Source organism: Sus scrofa, chromosome 8 (genome assembly GCF_000003025.6).
Source record: "Sus scrofa isolate TJ Tabasco breed Duroc chromosome 8, Sscrofa11.1, whole genome shotgun sequence".
Classification (NCBI taxonomy): domain Eukaryota; kingdom Metazoa; phylum Chordata; class Mammalia; order Artiodactyla; family Suidae; genus Sus; species Sus scrofa.
This window is the reverse complement of record NC_010450.4, coordinates 77,683,358-77,706,660: the sequence shown is the minus strand read 5'-3', so window position 1 is coordinate 77,706,660 and position 23,303 is coordinate 77,683,358. Positions and strand designations below refer to the sequence as shown.

The window sequence follows — 23,303 nt, the reverse complement described above, 5'->3', positions numbered from 1 at the left end:
AACAAATCCGACTAGGAACCATGAGGTTGCGGGTTCGGTCCCTGCCCTTGCTCAGTGGGTTAACGATCCGGCGTTGCCGTGAGCTGTGGTGTAGGTTGCAGACACGGCTCGGATCCCGCCTTGCTATGGCTCTGGCGTAGGCTGGCAGCTGCAGCTCTGATTAGACCCCTAGCCTGGGAACCTCCATATGCCGCAGGAGCGGCCCAAGAAATGGCAAAAAGACAAAAAAAAGAAAAATGATCTTCAGAAGAAACACAATTATATACTTCCTTCCTACTATCATTTTCGTCAACATATATCAGTCATTTCTTTTATTGAAAGGACAGCATTTGCTATGATCACTGTAATTACTCATCTTAAGATGGATAGGTTTTTAAAAACACCACAGGATTTCCCTTGTGGCACAGTGGATTATGGACCCAGTGCTGTCATTGCTGTGGCTCGGGTTGCTGCTGTGGTATGAGTTTGATCCCTGGTCCAGGAACTTCCAGATGCTGTGGACGCAGCCAAAAAATAAATACATAAACAACAAATTTAGCCACCAATACACCAGACCAGTGGGCAATTATTTCATATGGTTTTGTTTTGGTTTTTCTCTTTTTTTGGTTGCACCCATGACAAATAGAAGTTCCCAGGCCAGACAGTGAATCCAAGCCACAGCTGCAACTTATGCCACAGCCACGGCAACAACCAGATGAGTGAGGCTCCTCAAATACCTTGATAATTCTACTGCAGGATGTGCGAACACTTCAAAAATAAGTAATAGTATTCACACCTTCTCTTTTGGTATTTAACAGGGAGAACTTGGGTCAATGTGCTCATAAAAAGACCAACAATCTTAATCAGTTTTTTTTTAATCCATACTTGAGTGATATCAGTGACAATGGCAGAGCATAGAACTCCAAAAGTCTGTCCTCCATAAAAGCAATTAATAACTGCAAGAAGCTGGCAGGATCAACTTTTTTTGAACTCTGAAAACTAACCAAAACCTTGTAGCACCACTTGATACACTTAAGGACAGTGAAACTCTTAGGGAAAACTAACTGGGTTTTGGTTAGAGTAGCAAGCTTTGTGGCATTTTAATTTACCCTGGTCCCATCCCCTATTCTCCAGCTCAGTGGTAGCCTTGAAAATAACAGCCTCTCTTCTGGGTACCAGTACCCATACCAGAGGGAGCAGAAAAGACCTCATTCATGAAGAACTGAATAATTTGTTTTGAATTGTCTGGTAGCACCCTGGAAGATCAGCACAAAAAACTTGCTTTTATCTTGCCTAACTCAAAACTTTCCAAGCGCTAAAAAGTGTCTAGCTGGAGAAAGTTTATTGAAATTATTTACAGGCAAATAAATACATTAGTTGATGCTGCATGAGGCAATGGATAACAGTTAAGGCAAACAACAGACTAACCAAAGAAGCTGAGAGAAAAGACTGGGAGAATGAGATGCTTTGGGGAATGAGGGCTTTGAAAAGCTCCCACATATTCCTGGAAAACTAGAAGTCCATGGGCATTCCCAGGGTGGGTGCACGCTCAGAAAAGATCTGAGAAGGCCCTAAGCTCTCATCTCTGGCTGACCTACAGGCTCTGCACAAGCAGGAAGTGAAGGCTAAGGGAAATTGTACACTGCTTGGCTGAGTGTTGAAGTTGTGCTGTGATACTCACACACAGCATCCCTGCAAAGACTGGGAGGTGGGTTTTGTTTGTTTGTTTGTCTGTCTGTTTCTTGGTTCTAGGCATTTAAGGAAAACTCTGTCCAATCACTAACTGACCACTAAGCTAATGAAACTGAGATTGCAGTGCCACACATCACAAAAATGATAAACTTAAAATTAGTTCAGAAAAATCACAAGACAAGCTAGAACAATCATAAAAAGCAACAGGAACAAACTCTTGGGAGGGAGAGGAATCTGACTCCAGAGTTGCTACAATGAATTTTCAAAATCCAGTTTTCAACAAAAAAATTAGGAAGCATGAAAAGAAACAAGAAAGTATGGCTCATGCACAGAAGAAAAAAAAACAAAAAAGGCAATCAATATAAACAGAACCTGTGGACGCCCAGATATTGGGCTTTCTAGAAAAGACTTCAAATCAGATATTTTCAATACATTCAAAGAGCTAAAGACACTGCTAACAGAATGAAAAAATAAACTGCAGACTAGGAGAAATATTTTCATATCTCACAAGAAAAAAACAATGTAAAACAAATTTTAAAAACTCTTTAAAATTCCATAATATGAAAACAAACTTAATTTTATTTATTTATTTACTTTGTCTTTTGTCTTTTTAGGGCCACACCCTTGGCACATGGAGGTTCCCAGGATAGGGGTCTAATTGGAGCTATAGCTGCTGGCTTCTGCCATAGCCACAGCAATGCCAGATCTGAGCTGCATCTGTGACCTACACCACAGCTCAAGGCTTCGAAGCATCCTTAAGCCACTGAGTGAGGCCAGGGATCGAACCTGAAATCTCATGGTTCCTGGTTGGATTCATTTATGGTGTGCCATGACGGGAACTTCCAAACAACTTAATTTTAAAATGTGCAAAGATCTGTAACATTCTTCACCAAAGATGACATAATGGATGGCAATTAACCACATGAAAAGATGCTCAAGATCATTATCCATTAAGGAAATGCACATTAAAGAGAATGAGATATCAGTATATCATCAGAATAGCTAAAGCAAAAACAAAAGCAAACAAGAAAAACCTAGCAATACCTAGTGTTGGTGAGGATGTAGAGCAACTGGAACTCTCAACCACTGCTGATGATAATGCAAAATGGTACAGCATCACCCTCAAAAAGAGTTTGGCAGTTTCTTATAAAGTTATACATATATATATGACCCAGCAAATCAATATCCAGGTACTTAAACTAGAGGAATAAAAACTTATTTTTATGCAAAAATCCTTATATGAATGTTTATAGCAGCTGATTCATAAATGCCAAAAACTGAAAACAACCTAAATATCCTTCATCATGTAAATGGATAAGCAAACTGTGGTGCATTTCCATTCATACAACAGAATACTATTCAGTAGTAAAACAGGACAAACTACTAACACACCTGACAACACGAATGAATATCCACAAATGCGTGCTGGGGGAAATGATTCCTTTTATATCATATTCTGGAAAAGACGAAACCACAGAGACTGAAAACAGATTAGGGATTAAAGGATGGAGGGAAGGTCTGGCTGCAAGAGGCAGCACAAGAATTTTAAGGTGATAGGGAGGTCCCTGCGTGGCTCAGCTGAAACGAATCTGACTGGCATCCATGAGGACACAGGTTAGATCCCCGGCCTCACTCAGTGGGTTAAGGATCCGGAGTTGCTGTGAGCTGTGGTGTAGGTTGGAAATTCGACTCAGATCCCCTGTTGCTGTGGCTGTGGCTGTGGCCGGCAGACCCCTAGCCTGGAAACCTCAAAATGCCCCTGGTGCAGCCCTAAAAAGACAAAAAAAAAAAAAAAAAAAAGAATTTTAACATGATGAAACTGTTCTGTATTCTGATTACAGAGGTGGTGACCAGAATCTATGCATATACTACAGCTCACAGAGAAAGTAGCCTGAGAAAGTCAACTTTACTGTATCTAACGTCAAAAATTAAAGGAGAAAAAAAGACAGCAGGGATTCACACCCCAGCTCTATGTCTCTTTGCCCCATTTTCCTCATCTTAAAAAACAGAACCTGACTCTCTCACCTGTTAGATGTTTACATGAGTTCATGGCATATATTAAGCACTAAATTGGTGACTGATCAATAGAATGTTTTGTACTTAAAACAAAAACAACAACAAAAACAACCTACAAGAGTAAGAAGTCTAGATTAGTTTTCAGTGAAAAAAGCCAAAGAATTAAAGAATATTGGGATTAAAACCTCTAATTCATTACCTTCATTAAACACTGGAAACCTATGAGGTAGTCAGCACCGAATTCCGTTCAAGGCTGACAAAATCCTTGCGCTCAAGGAGCTACCGAGAGCCGTGCTCCACGTGCTCCCGAGGACTCTCTACGCCGCTCAACTCGCCCTGAGAAGGCGCCCCGACTGCAGCTTCACACTGGGAGCCGGGTGTCACGGCCCCTCTCTTGGGGAGGTGTCAACGGTGTCACGGCCCCTCTCCTGAGGACGGTCGGGGTCAGCCGCAAGCTCCTCCTCCCACCGGGCGGCCCTGGATGTGGCGCTCGCCCCGCTGCCCATCCGCTCCGACCAGGTCAGTCCTTCCTCAGAAATGTCCTTAACAACCACCCGCCTCCCATTCCACACGGACACGGGGTTTGAAGCTTTTGAAGCCGCAACCACTGCTGCAAGTAACGGCGACTCCCATCTGCCCAGGTCTCCCTCTTCACCTGAAAAGTTGTTTCCTATGCCTCGAGCCCAACATCCAATCCACAGTTGAACTTTCCAGACGGAGGCGACAGGGACCCAAGATGGCGGCGTAGTGGGCTCGGTGGGGGAGGGGCCGCTCGCCTCCGGAGGAGCCACCGCAGCTGCACCGCCGCCAAGCGGGGTTGCGGGGGTCTGGGGGCTGGGGTAGGGGCGGCCTCCAGGGGAATGACCTCCGCGTCTTGCTGGTAGGGGTAGGGGTTTAAGACCCTGCAGGGCTGCACCTCAAGGGATGCCGTTAGGAAGGACCCCCGAGTGCTGCAGGGCTGGACCTCCACGTGCTGCCCCCTCAGCCCAAAGCCGGGCGCAAGAGCTACTGATGGCAGCACGTGGCAAAGATCTAATGTGCATCATTGCTAAAAGTCAACAAGAAAAGTCCTTGCGCTCAGAGCGCATTGTTTCCCTGAGCCACGCTCAGGGCAGAAATTCCCTCTCCAGCATTGTGTACACAAGGACTTGAGTTGGAATAAAATGTTATCAAATGAACGATAAGACAACATCAAATCCTTTTTTAAAAAATGCCATTGTGTTTGACAGACATGCGTTGAACATATGTGCCAGGCATCGTTCTGAGTCACCCTGGGGCTGTAACAATTAACAAAACAAATCTTCCCTCATGGAAATCATCAGCCATGGAATCTGCCAATTTTACCTTCTCTCCTTCTAAGCAACCTCAGAACACCCCCCAGGCTCCCAAATCCCACCTGACAGAAGCAGCTGCAGGCATGTCTCAATTCTCTCATGTACATAGGTAGCCAGGTGGGTACAGGTAGCCAGGTGGGTACCACAAGACCCTGCCATTCTCCTCCAGGAGAAGGGACCAGGTGTGGGTCTGAAAAGGTAACTATTAGCTTCGAGGTCAACCAGCATGAGAACCCCGCCCAAAAGGCCCAGTCTGTGTAGGACTGTGGCTGGCCAACCTACTCAGAGCCTCCTTCTTGAGGAAGCTTGACTGTAAGAAAAATGAGAGAGCCAATTATTCAGTAGGTTCAGAAGCCATGGGAAGAGAGAGAGGTAGTAAACTGATTCACAAAAATGGTGGTGTCAGGGACATAAGAAAAAAACCATCCCAACTTACAAAGGAATGTTCTCTGGACTAGCTATTCACTGTCAGTTTCCTAGAACTACTCTCATTTCCTAAAGCCTTTCAATGCTACTTGCTGTGCCTTCCAATTTACTGGCATAGCCTTCTAATAAGCCTCCCAACAGCTGAGGTTGGCACAACAGGCCACTATTTCTTGTGATCTGAAAGAATGTAACTATCGTATACATTGCTTTCCAGTTACTTCAATGCTAGCTCCTTACATTTTCTTAGGCTATGGATAACGAAGGGACTGAATGAAATCCATGTATAAAATGCATGGTGGAGTCCATTGATTTATTCTGTTTGACTAAAAGGCATCACAACATAAATTATTTATGAGGTAAAAACATTACAGTTTAAATTACAAGAAAGCACACTGAAACCACTCGACATCACATTCTTTAACAGGATACTAATCCAGTGATTTCACCTCACATAAAACTTCAAAAAATTCAGCTCCCCAGCCATTATTCCAAAAATAATTAATTAAGAAATCTGAGGGTAGAGTGAACATACATTTTTTAAAAAAACTCCCCACTTAATTCTGATGCCCAGCCAGCACTGAGAACCCTGGCACTGAGGTGGAGGTAACTGAAGGCCTTGTTCCTCAAAGTGTGGTCCAGGGACCAGTAGCAGCAGCATCACTGGAGTTAGTTAGAAATGCAGAACCTCAGGCTCCACCCCAAACCTAGTGAATCAAGATCTGCGTTTTCCCAAGATCTCCAGGTGATCTGTAGGCATATTAAAGTTTGAGAAGCACTGTTTGAAGTTCCCATTGCTACAGAAACCACACCATGAGAAATACCACACCATGTTTTAAAGTTGAATACCTCAAGAAAAAAGAAGAAATAGGAATGGAACAACATAAAAGAGAAAATGTTTGTGATATTAGGCATTTCACATTATGAAGCATCTAATTAAGGGTAATGTTCAAATACAAGTCTGCACATTTTAAAACTCGCAATACCACTCCTCATTCCAAATGAATTCCACTCACAAACCACACCCTCCACTGTGAAGAGTTACACCTCACCTGAGTAACACAAATCTACCTTATAAACTACAAATAGCTTGTTATCTCCACCAAGCTAGTGTGTATGGAGAGGGAGTCCTTGTGAGGAAATAAAGAAACAAGGGGTGTGATGACAAGATAGGATCCTTTACATGAGTGGCCCCATGCTGAGTGAGGGGCCATCTAGTTTTCTGTGAACCCCTCTGTACCAGTTTCAAAGGACTATTTGGAAATGTTGCTCTTTATTGCCAGGAGAATGAATTCTCCACATGTGCAAACTTTTTTTTTTTTTTTTTTTTTGGCTTTATAGGACTGAACCTGCAGCATACGGAGGTTCCCTGGCTAGGGGTCTAATCGAAGCTGTAGCTGCTGGCCTACACCACAGCCACAACAACTCGGGATCTGAGCCTCCTCTTCGACCTACACCACAGCTCGTGGCAATGTCTGATTCTTAACCCACTGAGCAAGGCCAGGGATCAAACCCACAACCTTGTGGTTACTAGTCAGATTCATTTTCGCTGTGCCACAACAAAAACTCCTGTGCAAACATTTTTTTCTGTGCACCTTTTTCTTGGCCAGCTCTCTTAGCTATCTTCCAGTATAGCGATTCCTTGATTAATGCATCTTTAGAAAACAATGCTCTGGGAGTTCTGGTTGTGGCTCAGCAGGTTAAGAACCCGACTAGCATCCAAGAGGATGTGGGTTCAACCCCTGGCTTCGCTCAGTGGGTTAAGGATCCGGCATTGCTGTGAGCTGCAGTGCAGGTCACAGACGCGGCTCAGGTCTGGCATTCCAGTTGCTGTGGCTGTGGTGTAGGCTGGCAGCTGTAGCTCCAATTTGACCCCTAGCCTGGGAACTTCCATATGCCATGAGTACGGCCCTAAAAAGCAAAAAAAAAAAAAAAAGAAAGAAAGAAAAGAAACGAAGAAGAAAACAAAGCTCTGGTTTGAGATGAAGGCAGCCACATGGAAAGCAAACTCTGAATCCTAGGCAGCAGCCCTGGCACGTGTTAGAGACTCATCAGTAATGCCACTGGTATTCTGCATGCATGCATCAGACAAGGAACAAAATCACCTCCCTTCACAGTGTCTATTTATTTGTTCCCTGAGAAGAACAGAAAACAGTTTTCAGATTCTATAGGTTTCAATCCCTTACATTTGTCCAAAGATGACCATAACTCTCTTCAAAACTATACATCACACATGAGGACCTGAAGTTGCTAAGCATGTTTCTCATTCAAAAATGCAAAAAGTCAGGGGTGGGGGGTGGCTCTAAGTTATTTGTCCAAGGTCCACATTATAATAAAGTATGAAATAGCAACAGGAACCTAAGTATCTGAGGTAACCTCATGTTAACAAAACGCATTATAGCCTGGTGGTAAGGAGAGAGAAACAAGATCAAGTTAGAGTTTTTATTGGTTAAGAATTGCATTCAGGGGAGTTCCTGTAGTGGTGCAGCAGAAATAATCCAACTAGTAACCATAAGGTTGCGGATCCCTGGCCTTGCTCAGTGAGTTAAGGATCCAGTGCTACCGTGAGCTGTGGTGTAGGTCGCAGACATAGCTCAGATCCTGCATTGCTGTGGCTGTGGTGTAGGCCGGCAGCTGCAGCTCCGATTAGACCCCTAGCCTGAGAACCTCCATATGCCACAAGTGCAGCCCTAAAAAAGCAAAAAAAAAAAAAAAAAAAAAAAAAAAAAAAAAAGAAGAATTGCGTTCAGCTGCTAATTCTAAAGACCTAAGGTAACAGGGGCTTAAATAAGACAGGGTTTATATTTTTCTCAAATAAAGGAAGAGGCAGGAAATCAGAAGCTCATTTGATGACTCTGTTATCATTGAGATTCCACTGATTTTCCTACTCCATCACTCTCAGGGCATGGCTTCCATCCTCAAGGTACCCACATGATCCAGGATGGACGCCATGAGCTACACACCCTTGTACCTGGTAGGAAGGGGAAGGAAGGTGATAAGGCAAAAGGATACAGTGGGCAGTTGAGTCCCCTTTAAAAGAATTTTCCTAGAAACCCCACTCCATGATTTTTACTTGAAACTCATTAGCAGGCTGGGTGAAAACAGTTTCATAGGTGGGGACCTTGAACATTCGGCAATATAGGCTTCCACTGACTGAGGAAGATGGAAAAGAATACTGGCTAGGCAACAAGGAGTCCACCACAGCATCCTATTCTGTGACTCCTAGCTGTATGACCTCGAGTAGACTATTTACCCCTTCTAGGCCTCAGGTGTCTCATCTGTAAAAATAAAAGAAATCATCACACCTATCTCATAGGATCGGTATGAGGATTAAATGAGAAAAATACATGTGAAACAATTAGAATACCACCTGGGACCCAGCACACAATAAATATTAACTCCTTCTTACTGTTTGATTATTCTAGTCCAGTGTTTTCCAAATTCCTCCCATACTCTAAATTCCTCTCCATTTCCAAACTTGGAAAGGAATTCAGATTTCATATTAATCCTTTGTACCTGCTGATATTCTAGCATGCATGAGTTTTAGTCATAGGTCACCTCAAGCAGGATGTGCCTTTCATGCCTTTCTAATTGTGAAAGCGTGTGCCAGACATCAGCACACGGCAGATTTTTCTGGACAGATCTAGGCTGGAGGGATTGAGGTTACATCCCCCCAAAAGGCAGGATCAAAACACAATTTCCCTGAAGATGTTTGGAGATTCTGAAGAAACTCAGATGAGAGTGAAAAAGAAAGATGTCTCCTGTACAGAATTCCAAAAAGTGTATGTAGAGAAGGGGTAGTAACCTTGGAGTAGAGAAATCTGACTAAAACTCCCTTGGCGAAGTGATCAAGGTCAGCATCAACAATGATAAATGGCAGTTCCCGTTGTGGCGCAGCAGAAATGAACCCGACCAGGAACCATGAGGTTGTGGGTTCGATCCCTGGCCTCACTCAGTGGCAACGGATCCAGTGTTGCCGTAAACTGCAGTGTAGGTCACAGACATGGCTCAGATCTGACACGGCTATGGCTGTGGCGTAGGCCGTCAGCTACAGCTCCAATTTGAGGCCCAGGCTGGGAACCTCCACATGCCAAGGGTGGGGCCCTAAAAAGCAAAAAAAAAAAAAAAAAAAAAATGATAAATGATGTTAATATTACATACCCTTCCTATGTGGTGAAAATGGTACTTTACCTCCCAAATACCCAAAACTCACCTAAACATGAGAAAAACATTAGACAAATTCCAAAAGAGGGACATTATGCAAAATACTTGACCTGCACTTCTCAACAGGGTCGAGGCCATCAAGAAGAAGGAAAATCTGAGAAACCATGATAGCCAAGAGGAACCTGAGGAGACATGGCAGCTACTGGTAATGTGGTGTCCAGGATGGGATCCTGCAAAGCAGGAGCAAATTAGATAGAAATTAAGATGTTCTGGTGTCATTACTGCAGCAGCTCAGGTTGCTGCTGTGGTGCAGGTTCAACCTCTGTCTGGAAAACTTCCACACACAGAATGTGGGAAAAAAATATTAAGGAGATGTTAAAAATAGGGGAATCTGGGTGTAGGTAGGTGGGAACTCTCTTTAGTATCTTCACAATTTTTCTATAAATCTAAAACTATTCTAAAAAATAAAGTTTAAATAATGGATAAGCAATGAGATCCTGCTGTATAGCACTGGGAACTACATCTAGTCACTTGTGATGAGCATGATAACGTGAGAAAAAGGAACGTATATATGTATGTGTGACTGGGTCACCTTGCTGTACAGTAAAAAATTGACAGAACACTGTAAACCAGCTATAATGGAAAAAATTAAAATCATTATTTTAAAAAAATGGTTTACTGCCTTTACCCCCCCTTCCCCATGCACCCATCCCACCCAAAGACAAGCTTAGAGTACCTAAAGGTGAGGCCAGCTGCTGAGGGACAGGAATTATGTTTAACCTTCATATAAAGGAGAGGGCCGGACCTCCTTCTCTCTACACTCTGAAGCTACTAGATGTATATTTTCATCTTGTACTTAATAGATAAAATTTTCCTTGTACCTATGCTCAGTATTATAAATTCCCCAGGACACATCCCCTGTTTTCCAGTGATAAAGTAGAATATCACCCCTTTATCAGTGGAGTGCCTATCTTGAAGGAAGATTGGAGTTCCCGTCGTGGTGCAGTGGTTAACAAATCCGACTAGGAACCATGAGGTTGCGGGTTCAATCCCTGCCCTTGCTCAGTGGGTTAACCATCCGGCGTTGCTGTGAGTTGTGGTGTAGGTTGCAGACGTGGCTCGGATCCCGAGTTGCTGTGGCTCTGGTGTAGGCCGGTGGCTACAGCTCCGATTAGACCCCTAGCCTGGGAACCTCCATATGCCACGGAAGCGGCCCAAGAAATGGCAAAAAAGACAAAAAAAAAAAAGAAAGGAAGATCCCTGCAGAACAACTTAAGCTGATGTGACTGCCTCCTCCAGGGGAGGCAACATCTTGAGCTTGGCACCTCTGGCTTGTCCCTCATTGATACATCACTTCACAAGGAACCAGGAGAACCTCCCCTGAGCCACCCCCAGATCTGACCCCAACATTGGCAAGCTTCTACAAACCAAATCAGAAGTTATTTTTCTTGTCATCCCCTAGCATCATGTCAAGTTGGAAGCCTCATCCTTTCAATTAATAAGGCAAGAGCTGAGGTCCAGAATGATGCTGTAAATGTGCTGGACACAAAAGCTAATTGAGAGAGACCCAAACATTCAGAGGATTAGAATGTAAAGCTGAAATGATCCGTTGGAAAACAGAGTTGCCCCTAGAATGGAATATGCCAGCGAAATTACAGAAGCACTAGATGAATAGTGTCAAAATTTTTTTTTAAAAAATAAAAAGAATGAAGGGATGTACCCTAGTTAAAAATAGGATGTAGGGTTATCAATTTTGATTTGTTGAAATCACTTTGAACACAATCACTTATGTCACAAGAATGAGTTTCTCATCTTTGACAAAGAAGAAAAGGTAAGCATCACAACAAGCCATGTTAAAATAGTTTGTATAGTGCAAGGAATGTCCAATGAAGAACTAGTCTCAGTCTTTGGGGTCTTGTAAGATTGATATATTTCAAAAAGATGCATGACCATCAAAGCAAAGCAACTACATTTGGTCAGAAATGGTGAAGATGCAGTTTTACCTCATTTTTCTCTGTCAACCTGAAACCCCATAACTATTCTCAAACGGAGAAAAAGGCAGACTCAACAAGGTGTCAGATAAGTTAACAGTAACAAAAATACACACAAAAAATGCTAACAACTTTATAGGCAGTATTTACTATATGCCTAGCCATGTTCTAAAGATATTACATATACTATTTCACTTTTTCCTTGAGCTGTATGCAATAGGTTTTATTAATATTCCCATTTTACAAATAAAGAATTAATGCACAGAGAGATTAGGTCGCTTGTCCAAGGTCACACAGAAGAGGTGAATTGAGAAATGAACCAAAAGAGTCTGGTTTTCTTACGTCAAATTCCATTTGATAGTCACCACAGACTACTTTACATTCTTACCTATTCCTTTAAAGCATATTAGTCTTACCTTCCCTAATTATACGACATGTTCTTTAAAAGCAAGGAGCCTATTTTATAGATTTTTTTTTTTTTTTGGGTATTCCCTATGTTTTCTACACTATTTTGTATACTTTATACCTTATGTTGACAGGATAACCAGACAGGTCTTCTTCTTCTTCTTTTTTTTTTTTTTTTGGTTTGCTTTTTAGGGCTGCACCTGTGACATACGGAAGCTCCCAGGCTAGGGGTTGAACCGAAGCTACAGCTGCCAGCCTACACCACAGCTCACAGCAACGCCGGATCCTTAACCCATTGAGCGAGGCCAGGGATCAAACCTGCACCCTCATGGCTCCTGGTTGGGTTTGTTAACCACTGAGCCACGAAGGGAACTCCCAGACAGGTCTTTTTTAAGAACATGGTGAGGCAGGATTCTCAAACAATGTGTACATATATCTATAGTTTCTATAGGACTTAACTTTCTGGAAATAAATTAGACAACTCTGGAATTCTAATAACAAAAACTGTAAGATGGTGGCCCAGAAGAATTAATGCAGTTCTCAAAACTATGCAACTTATTAGTAAGAGCCACAAACTATGGGCCATGTGACCTAGCATGCTATATGAATCAACTCAAAGAAACTGTAGTTTGTAAATAGAAACACCCAACAGAGGTAACTGAGGTGCAGCCATACATAGCTGTGTTCTTTTATTTATTTATTTATTTTATTTATTTATTTATTTATTTTTTGTCTTTTTGCCACTTCCCTGGCCCGAGGCATATGGAGGTTCTCAGGCTAGGGGTCGAATCAGAGCTGTAGCCACCTGCCTATGCCACAGCCACAGCAACGCGGGGATCCGAGCCACGTCTGCAACCTACACCACAGCTCACGGCAATGCCGGATCCCTAACCCACTGAGCAAGGCCAGGGATTGAACCTACAAGCTCATGGTTCCTAGGCAGATTCGTCAACCACTGAGCCACCACGGGAACTCCAATAGCTGTGTTCTTTTAGATGAACACTGAGTCTCAATTTACTCTTTTTTTTTTTTTTTTTTTTTTTTTGTCTTTTCTAGGGCCGCACCTGCGGCACATGGAGGTTCCCAGGGTAGGGGTCCAATTGGAGCTATAGCTGCTGGCCTACACCACAGCCACAGCAATGTAGGATCTGAGCTATGTCTGCGACCTACACCACAGCTCATGGTAGCACTGGATCCTTAACCCACTGAGCGAGGCCAGGGATCGCACCCGAAACCTCATGGTTCCTAGTCAGATTCGTTAACCACTGAGCCACGACAGGAACTCCAAATTTACTCATCTTTAAAATGGAAACAATAAAAAACTATACCTTCTTCCCTCTCAGGTTGGTTTTAACAATCAAGTTCTATGAGGCTGTGAAAGCCCTTCTTAACCAGAAAAGCACCAGATAAATGTAAAGTATTTCTAAAATATAACAAGCAGCACGCAGGTATAAACATGGGAGTATTCAAAGAAATTGACTTTTATTAGCAGTCAGCTTGGAAAAACATGGATTTTCAGGTCAAAAAGACTTGGATTCAAATCTCCATCCTGCTATTTACTACCTGAGGGATCTTGGGCAAGATGCTTAAATATTTCTGAGTCCTAGAGTTCCTGTGTGGGTCAGAGGGTTAAGAACCTGATATAGTCTCTGTGAGGATGTGGGTTTGATACCTGGCCTCGCTCAGTGGATTAAGGATCTCGCCTTGCTGCAAGCTGTAGAGTAGGCCAGCAGCTGCCGCTCAGAGCCACCCCTGGACCCCTGGCCTGGGAACTTCCATATCCTACAGGTACCACCATAAAAAGAAAAAAGATATTTCTTAGCCTCAATCTTTTCAATTATAAAATCAAGAAAACAATACCTACCTCACAGAAGATGACACATAAGAAGCACCTGGTTCAACAGAGATCACAACAAATTTTATTCTGTGACCTCATACTGATAATATTAGTTATTTTACTCAAAATACATCAGAGAAATTATATTTGTCCTTCCACAGTTATCTTCATGACCTTGGGGTAGGAAAAGCATTCTTAACCAAGGGGCACAGTGAGAGGTGGAGGGATATTAACTAAAAGAAGACGATTCATAAACACACCTACGATAAAATTAAGAATTTCCACATCAAAAGAAACCATAAAAATTTTTAAAAAAATAAACCACAGACTGGAAGATTTTGGACCACATGCAACCAACAAAAGCTGAGAGTCTTGTGCAAATAAAGAACTCCAACAAATCCATTAAAAATGATAAGCAGAACATATGATGATATAGTAATACAATGAAAAGAAATTACAGCGGCATGTAACAAGATAGATCCATTTTACAAATTTAATATCAAGTGAAAAAAAGCATGACACTAAAGAATATATCCAGGATGGTTCAACTTATATGAAGTTGTAAAATAGATAAAACCAAATAATATATAGAGATGCACATATGTCTGCAGGCGCATAAAGGTAAAACTGGATAGATGAAACTGTGCAGAAAAGCAAGGGAAAAAAAGTGGTTCCCTCAAAGGGAAGCACAAGGCCATGATGAAAGGGATTGACATTTGCTTCTGGGAAATGATAATATTCTATTTCTCAACTTGGGTCCCGGTAACAAGGGTTTCACTTTATAATTTACAGGTTTTATACACTCTTCTGAATGTACATTGCAAAATAAATAAACACATTTCCACAACCACACCTAAATGCAGCAGGAAGAGAAGGTGCTCCCAGATTCCCTGAAGTCCACGAACCCTAAGTTTATGGTGTCAAGCTATGTGAGATCAAAGAAAAAGAAAATCTTTAGATTGTGAAGTGGAGGCAGAAGGAGGGAGCAGATGAGAACAGAAAAGGTGAAAGATTAGGAACACCTTCAAAAGAAGGAAATTTAAGCCTCTGGGTCAGTTCGTACTCTCTCACTTGGAGACAGAAATGGAGCACAAACACAACTAACAGATGCCCAAGCTTGGTAAGGAATGCGATGGAGTCTGAAAACCAAGGGAACCACTGAGAAGGAGGAGCACAGCTTGCAAAGAAATGTAAACAATTAAATAATGTATCTCAAAAGAAAGTGGACCAATAAGGGCAAGTTTAACCCTCCACCTACTCCACACTACCTCTGGCTCTCAGCCCTTCATAGAGACAGGGTATATGCAATGGTTAGAAATTGCAAGCACCAATCTCTGAGTGCAAAGTGCACTAGGTCATGTCTCAGCAAAATATTATCACGGAACATAGAAAAGCTCTGCTAGCCTTGGGAAACTAAGGAACTGGTAAAAAAAAAAAAAAAAAAAAAAAGTCACAAAAGGCCATTTCCACCAACCTTGTAATAAATACACATATTGCAACTAAATTATAAACATATATCTGGATCATGTCTAGTCTGACCTCAGGCACAGTTCTTCACAGTACAGTAAGCGAAACTTTTTGCTGGAGGGAAATAGAGGAGTCCAAGGTATATTTAAATCAGTGACTATACAAAGAGGATATTACGGAGGAACATCTTTGTATTTTCATTGTACTATTAAAACAATTATTTACTCATATCCAGCAAGTACCCATTATTTCATTAGGTCTGGGTTAATACTGAACAAAACTAACAATTAGCTTCAAAATGGTGGTTGTTTTTGTGGACAGTCAAATGCCTTCTTTTGTTGGAAAGAGTAATGGGCAAAAGGAATTATTTTTTTAAGGCTCCAAAATCCTACCAGAGGCATCAAATTGACTATCTCTTCGAAGATGTTCCACTCAAACTCTTTCCTTTCATCCCATCTTCTACCCTTGATTTCTACCCATTATCTTCTTTCAGTTCTACAACTTTCTCTTAGGTTAAGGGATCCACATAGAAAAGTTTCTCCATGGCTTATTGGAACCTTTGCTATATTCCCCTTTAAAAGAGGCGGTAATGAACGTTCACATCTGAATCTTTCTCACATCTCTATCTCCCTTTCGTTGTCATCTCTCTCAGCTTGTTCTTCCCTCTTGTTTTCAGATAACTGGCTGATCCAGTTGGAACCAAAACCCAAAGAATTTCCTCTCTATTGTGTCTAACTGAAAAGCTGCCCCGGAAAAAGGGAAGGGGTGTGGATGTGAGCTAATTCATAATTCACTCTTCCATTTATGTGCCAAACTATTGATCCGTGCCGCTTCTGTGCACCCCCCCAAACACAAGATCATAAAAGTAGTTATAGGTCCAGAAATGATTCTCAGCCTAAATGAACCCCCTTTTGGGATGCTATCTATATTGGGGGGGGGGGAGCGGGCTCACAAAACAACTCTAAAGCAAGTCCTGTAGAAAACTGGTGAGCTCCGGCGATTAAGGGTTAGGTGGACTGTCACAGGTCCAAAGTTCAAGAGGCACCGAAACCCGACTGGACTAAACACGTGGTTCGACCCAGCTGCGACAGCGCAGGGAAACCGATCGGGAGGGGGCATTCTCCAGCGAGACGGCCGAAGCCAGAGCCTTCGTCCTCTGACTCATCCGGAGATAAGTAACCACAGGGGCCGCAAGTTCCAAGCCAGCCGCTCCTGGATTTGGTTTGCAAGGGAAAATGTGTTGTTTCGGCTGCAGGGTCACTCACAGGTCGGAATTTCCTCGGGTTCGGCACGAAAGCAAGGATGGGGATGGAAAAGCCATTCTCCCTCCCGCTCGCCTCCAAGAGTTAAAGGTGCCGGTCCCCTCGGGGCGGGTGGGGGAGCTGACGGTGTCCGGGGCAGGACCCGCGCGGCCCCCCGACCCCCCGGGTTCCCCTGGCGCTGCCCACGCCCCTCACCTGCGGCCGAGTGGCCCGAGAGCGCACGGCCCCGGGCGCGGCGCGGGCCCCCGAGCTCGCGGCGCTCGCGCAGCTCCTCGTCCTCGTCCTCCCGCCGCCGGCCCTCAGCCATCGGCGAGCTGCGGGCCCCGCGCGCCGTCCGCCAGCTCCCGGCGTCCCGCGCCAGCAGCCTCCCGACCTGGGAGGCGGCCCAGGAGAGGAGGAGGCGGAGGCGGCGGCGGAAGCGGTTACCTCCGCGGCTCCACCTGCAGCCCGCGGGAGCGGCCGGGCGCTGGCCGGGCCGGTTACCCCGCCTCCTGGCGCGCACCGGCGGCCTCCTTCTCCCGGCGCTAGCTCTCCCACTCGCTTCCCCCTTCCTCTCTCCCTTCCCCGCCCGACAGAGCTGGAGCCGCGATCGGGCGGGTTCTGGCCGGGCCTCGCCTCCTCGGGGAGGGGTTACTGGCCGCCGAGGCCGCCCCACCGCCCCACGCGCTGGAACCACCCGCGCCGCCAAAACAAACGTGTGCAAAATAAATAAACGGGATAGGAAGGGGGCAGAGAGGAGGTGGCCTGGCCTCTTCCTGCCCTTTCACAATATTCCGGTGTCAACAGGAAACCCATTTGCTTGACACTTAAACAAAAGGAGGAGGAGAAACCGGCCCCGCAGCCGGGCTCGGGGAGATGGGGCCGCTGGAGCCTCTGAACTTGGGAACAAACTTCGCTGGCGCCTCTACGTTGCACGTATACCTTTCCCTCTCGTTTTGCCCTTTTAAATCAGAGCATTTGGGCGAAGCACAGAGAATTTTTAGGGCAGTGAAACTACTCTGTATCATACTGTAGTGGTGGCTACATGCCCTTATACATTTGTTCAAACCTATAGAATGTACAAGAAGAAAAGTGAACCCTAATGAGAAAGACAGACTTGCAGTGGTTGTGATGTGTCAGACTAATTCCATCAATTATAACAAATGTACCACTCTGCGGGGCATGTTGATAGTGGGAGAGGCTGTACGTGCGTGGGGGCCAAAGAGTCGTGGAAAAATCTCGGTCTTCAGCTCAGTTTTGCTGTGAACCTGAAATTACCCCCAAATATAAAGTCTAATTTAATTTTTTTTTTTTTAAGGAGTTCCCATCGTGGCGCAATGGTTAACGAATCCGACTAGGAACCATGAGGTTGCAGGTTCGATCCCTGGCCTTGCTCAGTGGGTTAACGATCTGGCGTTGCTGTGAGCTGTGGTGTAGGTCGCAGACGCGGCTCGGAGGCTCAGATCCTGCGTTGCTCTGGCTTAGGCTGGCAGCTACAGCTCGGATTAGATCCCTAGCCAGGGAACCTCCATATGCCGCGGGAGGTGCCCAAGAAATGGCAAAAAGACACACACACACACAAATATATATATACATATATATATACACACATATACACACACACATATATATACATATATACACACACACATATATATACATATACACACACACATATATATACATATATTTTTTTTTTTAATCGGGCCTCGCCGTATTCTAGTTAACTTAGGGTTAGAAATGGCCACCATCCCTAGAAGATGTATTTAAGAGCCAGGTAACATTGTTTGCAAAGAGGCAATTTAGTGAAGTGACAGAGCAGTTGTTCTGGAGTCAGAAGCTGTCATTTGAAGCGCTTAGCTAAAGCTGAAAAGAATGGGGTAAGAAAGTTTATTATGGGAGTTCCTGTCATGGCGCAGCAGAAACAGTCCGACTGGGAACCACTTGCAGGTTTGATTCCTGGCCTTGCTCAATGGGTTAAGGATCTGGCATTGCTGTGAGCTGCGGTGTAGGGTGGCAGCTGCAGCTCTGATTCGACCCCTAGCCTGGGAGCCTTCATACACCACAAGTGTGGCACCAAAAAAAAAAAAAAAAAATTGTTATATATGTTTGAATAGTACACATATTGGGTTCAGTACGTGCACATACACACTTTTATACAGATAGAGGCAGATTCTAAAAATCTCAGAAAAAGGTGCAAACAGCAGGCAGAGACATTGCCTGGACATGAAGCCATGGGAACCTCCCAGGTGGAATGAAGAGGCCTTTATCTTCAGCTTCTTGGTCTATTTTTGAGAGCCTGTGAGGGCTCCTCATGTTCAGCATGTAAGAGAAAAAGAGAGGGAGAAAGGGGTCACTGAAAATAGAATCACCAACCACACCTGAGCACTGTCTCTTTACTTTTTTAGTAGTAATGGTTGCTGCCAAAGAAAAATCTTTCTTATCTGCTTTTGGGCAGATAAGAACCACAATTGATTTTGTGGAATTGAGGTCAAATCACAAGTGTAAACGTTATTATTCCTGCATAAGCTGTCAAATAGGTAGACATATGAAAAACTCGACATTAAGCTAGAAAGAAGAAAAGGTTCTAGACCTTTAGGGTTGTTTTAAGTCTTTGATTAACTTTAAGAGAAAGCATATTTGTCACTTAACCTTAGAGGATTAAGAATCAATTGGAACCCCAACCCAGACAGCAGCACAACCTCCCAAAGCTGTTGGGGTTGATCTCCACTGTTCAGATTCCTAGTTTGCAAAGGGCTGAAAGTGTTCAGGCTTTCCCATTCAAGCAGCACTTTAGGAACCCACACTCTTCTTTCGAGGTTTGGCTCAAGCCCACTTTCCATTCAACAAAATTTGTGTAACCATTGTATGAGAAATACTAAATGCTGTGGGGAGATTCAAAAAAGGAAAGAAATACTTACCCTGGAAACCTAAGGTAGGTGCTTTTGACATAGCATTTCTCTCTCTCTCTCTCTCTCTCTTTTTTTTTTTTTTTTTTGGCTGCACCTATGGCTTGCAAATCAAACCTGTGCCACAGCAGTGACAACGCCAGATTCTTAATCTGCTGTGTCAGTTTTCTCATTTTAAATGAACAAAACCCATTTCCTGACCTCCAGTGACAGAGGAGGATCTATCCAGTTTACCACAAAACAAGGCAAACTTTGGTATAATAAAGATACAGTTTTAGACAAGGGTGCCAAGATAATTCAATGGAGAAAGAATTGTCTTTATAAGTGGATAATCACATGCAAAAGAGAGAGTGTGCATCCTACTTTATACCATATTCAAATTAACTCAAAATGGATGACAAATCTAAATGTAAGAGTTAGAACTATAATGCTCTTCAAAGAAAACTTCAAAGTTAAATTTAAAAGATTTAATCCTTAAATAGGATTAAACTGTAGTGACCTTGCATTAGGCAATAGCTTCTTAGATCGGCACCAAAGTATACAACCGACAAAAGAAAAAATAAATTGGACCTTGCCAAAATTAAACACTTTCTTGCTTTCTAGGACATTATCAAGAAAGTCAAAAGACACCCCTCAAAATACAAGAAATATTTGTAAATCATATATCAGACTTGTCTTCTGAATATATAAAGAACTCCCAACTCAACAATAAAAAAAAAGAAAGCCCAATTTTTAAAAGGATATTTCCAAAGAAGATATATAAATGGCCAATATGAACAGGAAAAGATGTTCAACATGATTAGTCAACAGGAGCAAGTAAATTAAAATCTCAGTGAGGTACCACTTGACACATAACAGGATAGCTAAGATTTAAAAAGATGGATGATATTAAGTGTTGATAAGGATATGGAGAAATTTCAGCCCTCATACATGGTTGGTAGGAATGTAAAATGGCACAGCCACTTTGGAAAACTGTCCTCCAAAAGGTAAATATAGAGTTACCATATAATGCAGGAGTTATAGGTATATACTTAGGGAAATGAAAAACAAGTCCACACTAAAACTTGTACATGAATGCTCACAGTGACATTATTTATAACAGGCAAAAAGTAGATATAGCCAAATACTCATCAGTTGGTAAATGGATAATAAAATGTGGTATCGCCATATAATGAAATATTATTTTGCCATAAAAATGAAGTAAAAATATGCGACAACATGAATGAAACTTGAAGACATTACACTAAATGTATTTTTCATTTTTTAATTAAAGTACAGTTGATTTACTGTGTTGTGCCAGTTTCGGAAAGGTGACTCAGTCATACATAGATATACATTCTTTTTTTAATATATTATTTTCCTTCATGGTATAGCCCAGGAGATTGGATATAGTTCCTTGAATGCTTATTAGAATGCTTATCCATTCTAAATGTAATAGTTTGCATCTACTAACCCCAAACTCCCAGTCCATCCCACTCCCTCCCCTCTTCCCCTTGGCAACCACAAGTCTGTTCTCTGTGTCTGTGAGTCCGTTTCTATTTTGTAGATAGTTTCATTTGTGCTACATTTTAGATTCCACATATAAGTGATATCATATGGTACTTGTCTTTCTCTCTCTGACTTACTTCACTTACACACTGTTTTAAAAAACCAGAGATATATGGCCTGTTTATATGAAATGTCCAGAATAGGTTAGTCCATGGAGACAGGAAGTAGCCTAGGGCCTGCCAGGGGCAGAGGAGAATGGGGAGGCACCATTAATAGATAAAATAGTACAAAAGCAGATAGTGGCGATGGTTACACAACTCTAAAGGATGAATTTTATAGTATGTAATTATCTTATCAATAAAGCTGTTATTTTTTTTTTTTAAGGCATAACCCATTTACTGTGAAAGCAAGAAAACAAGGACTACACTGTGAAGCCATCATACTGAACTAGAGAAACCAGTAGAAGTTACAGGCAATACGAGTTTATCATATGAAAGAAAAGGAAAGGCATGACCAACTGGCAACTAAATAAACATGTCAAAACACCCTGCTCACCCCAGTGACACAGCAAGAGCCAAACCCAGAGAAGGAAAATGTTTATAAAAACCCACAGACTAAGAATAGAATAAGACTGGTCCTCAAAGCTTCAAGGTATTAAGAAAAATTTGTGTAAGCGATATTGAGAAATAGTTCCCATTACAAAGGAAAATGTTCTTTGCTTCTCACTTTGGACATATGGGCTGAAACAAAATGGTATGAGAACAGAACACTACAGAAAATAAGAATATACTATATAAATCCATATGTAGTACAGTACTTGGCAAATAGAAGGCACAATAAATATTTATTTAATGACTAAATGAATAGACTTCCCACCTTTTTTCCCCATGCTATGTCCTCGGAAGGCATGAGTCTCAAGTCCTTTAACTTAAATAAAAAGTAACTTCCTGGAATTAAAAATTTATGGCTGAAGACCTCAACAAAGAAAAAGAAGAGTGGCAGGGGTGGACAGTGAAATTTTATTTATTTATTTTATTTTTTACTTATTTATTTTTTTTGTCTTTTTGCCATTTCTAGGGCCGCTCCCTTGGCATATGTAGGTTCCCAGGCTAGGGGTGTAATCAGAGCTGTAGCTACCGGCCTACCCCAGGGCCACAGCAACACGGGATCCAAGCCTTGTCTGCAACCTACACCGCAGCTCACGGCATTGCCGGATCCTTAACCCACTGAGCAAGGCCAGGGATCGAACCCGCAACCTCATGGTTCCTAATTGGATTAACCACTGAGCCAGGACGGGAACTCCCTGGACAATGAATTTTAGAAGTATGTCTTCATAGTTTTGTTTCTTAAAATATCTGAACCAAATATGATAGACTTTTAAGATTTGTTAAAGTAGAATGGTGGGTTCATGTCTATTATCTTATCCTCCATGTTGTTTAGGTACTTTTAAATTTTGGTTATTAAAAAAAAAAAAAAGAAGAAGAAGAATTTAGGAGGCCCCAGATGGTGCAGTAGGTTAAGAATCCGGCAGTGTCACTGCCATGGCACAGATTTGATCTCTGGCCCCAGAACTTCCACATGCTGCAGACAGTGTCAAAAAAACCCAAAAAGTATGGTATAAGAAACTGAGATAATTATCATTCACTGTCTGTGTAGTGAACTTCACTCCAGGGAATTGTCCCTCTGGTGGATAGCTTGTAAGAATGTCCCCATTTCTTTCTCTCTCCCTCTACCTACACTTTAGATGTGATTTTGTATCTCCTCCAACAAGAAGTATTTCCCTACCCCAGAAAGTGGGCTGGCTTTGCAATTTGCTTCGGCCTGTAGACTGTGGCAGAAGTGATAGTGTGGGCTCCAAGTCTGGACCTCAAGAGGATTTGCTCACTTCTTTCTGCTGCTCCTATCGGAAGCCTTAGATCACCATGTGTGCAAACCAAGATGAGCCCACCAGGGATCGAGACGTCTGGGAAGGGGGGACCAGGTGTCCCAGTCAAGACTCAGAGCCAGCCAATCCCCCAACGTGTGCGAGGACCCAGTCACAATCGTCAGAGCAGCTGACCAACAGCTGACTGGAGACACACAAGTGACCTAGACAAGACCAAAACTGCTGCCCAGCTGCCCTCAGAACTCATAAGCAGTAAGAAATGCTTCATGATTTATGTCACTTGTGTTTTGCAGCAGGTATTGGTTTTGGACACCCTGGGAATCTGTTGCCAGAATAGAGTTAGATGGGCAAAAAAATGTATTAGAGCATCACACCTGTAAAAAGAGGAGGGAAGAAATAGTGGTCAAGGGGAACTGTCATGCCACGATGCAGAGCTGACAAAACCCCAGCTGGCCCGTTGGTGTAAATGGGC

At 42.9% G+C, this 23,303-nt stretch overlaps 1 protein-coding gene and 1 long non-coding RNA gene across 8 annotated transcripts in view; one reads left to right on the top strand and one right to left on the bottom strand.

The window, feature by feature from the left end:
- Window positions 1-17,268, bottom strand: part of SH3D19 (SH3 domain containing 19) — a 187,020-nt gene extending 169,752 nt beyond the window's left edge. For 4 of the 7 annotated variants that reach the window (XM_021100634.1, XM_021100629.1, XM_013978831.2 and 1 more), the window contains exon 1: window positions 16,766-17,266. Coding sequence is in view for 4 of the 7 variants with exons in the window: in XM_013978831.2 (XP_013834285.1) it covers window positions 16,766-16,877 (112 nt within the window). In the remaining 3 variants the exon portion in view is untranslated. Of the gene's footprint in view, window positions 1-16,765 lie in introns of all 7 variants that reach the window. The other 3 variants (XM_021100631.1, XM_005666819.3, XM_021100625.1) reach the window with 1 other exon arrangement.
- On the top strand, window positions 16,102-21,941 carry LOC102161916. Its single transcript, XR_304957.3, has 3 exons — window positions 16,102-16,575; window positions 17,868-17,924; window positions 21,331-21,941. It is a non-coding gene; the product is annotated as an uncharacterized LOC102161916 (long non-coding RNA).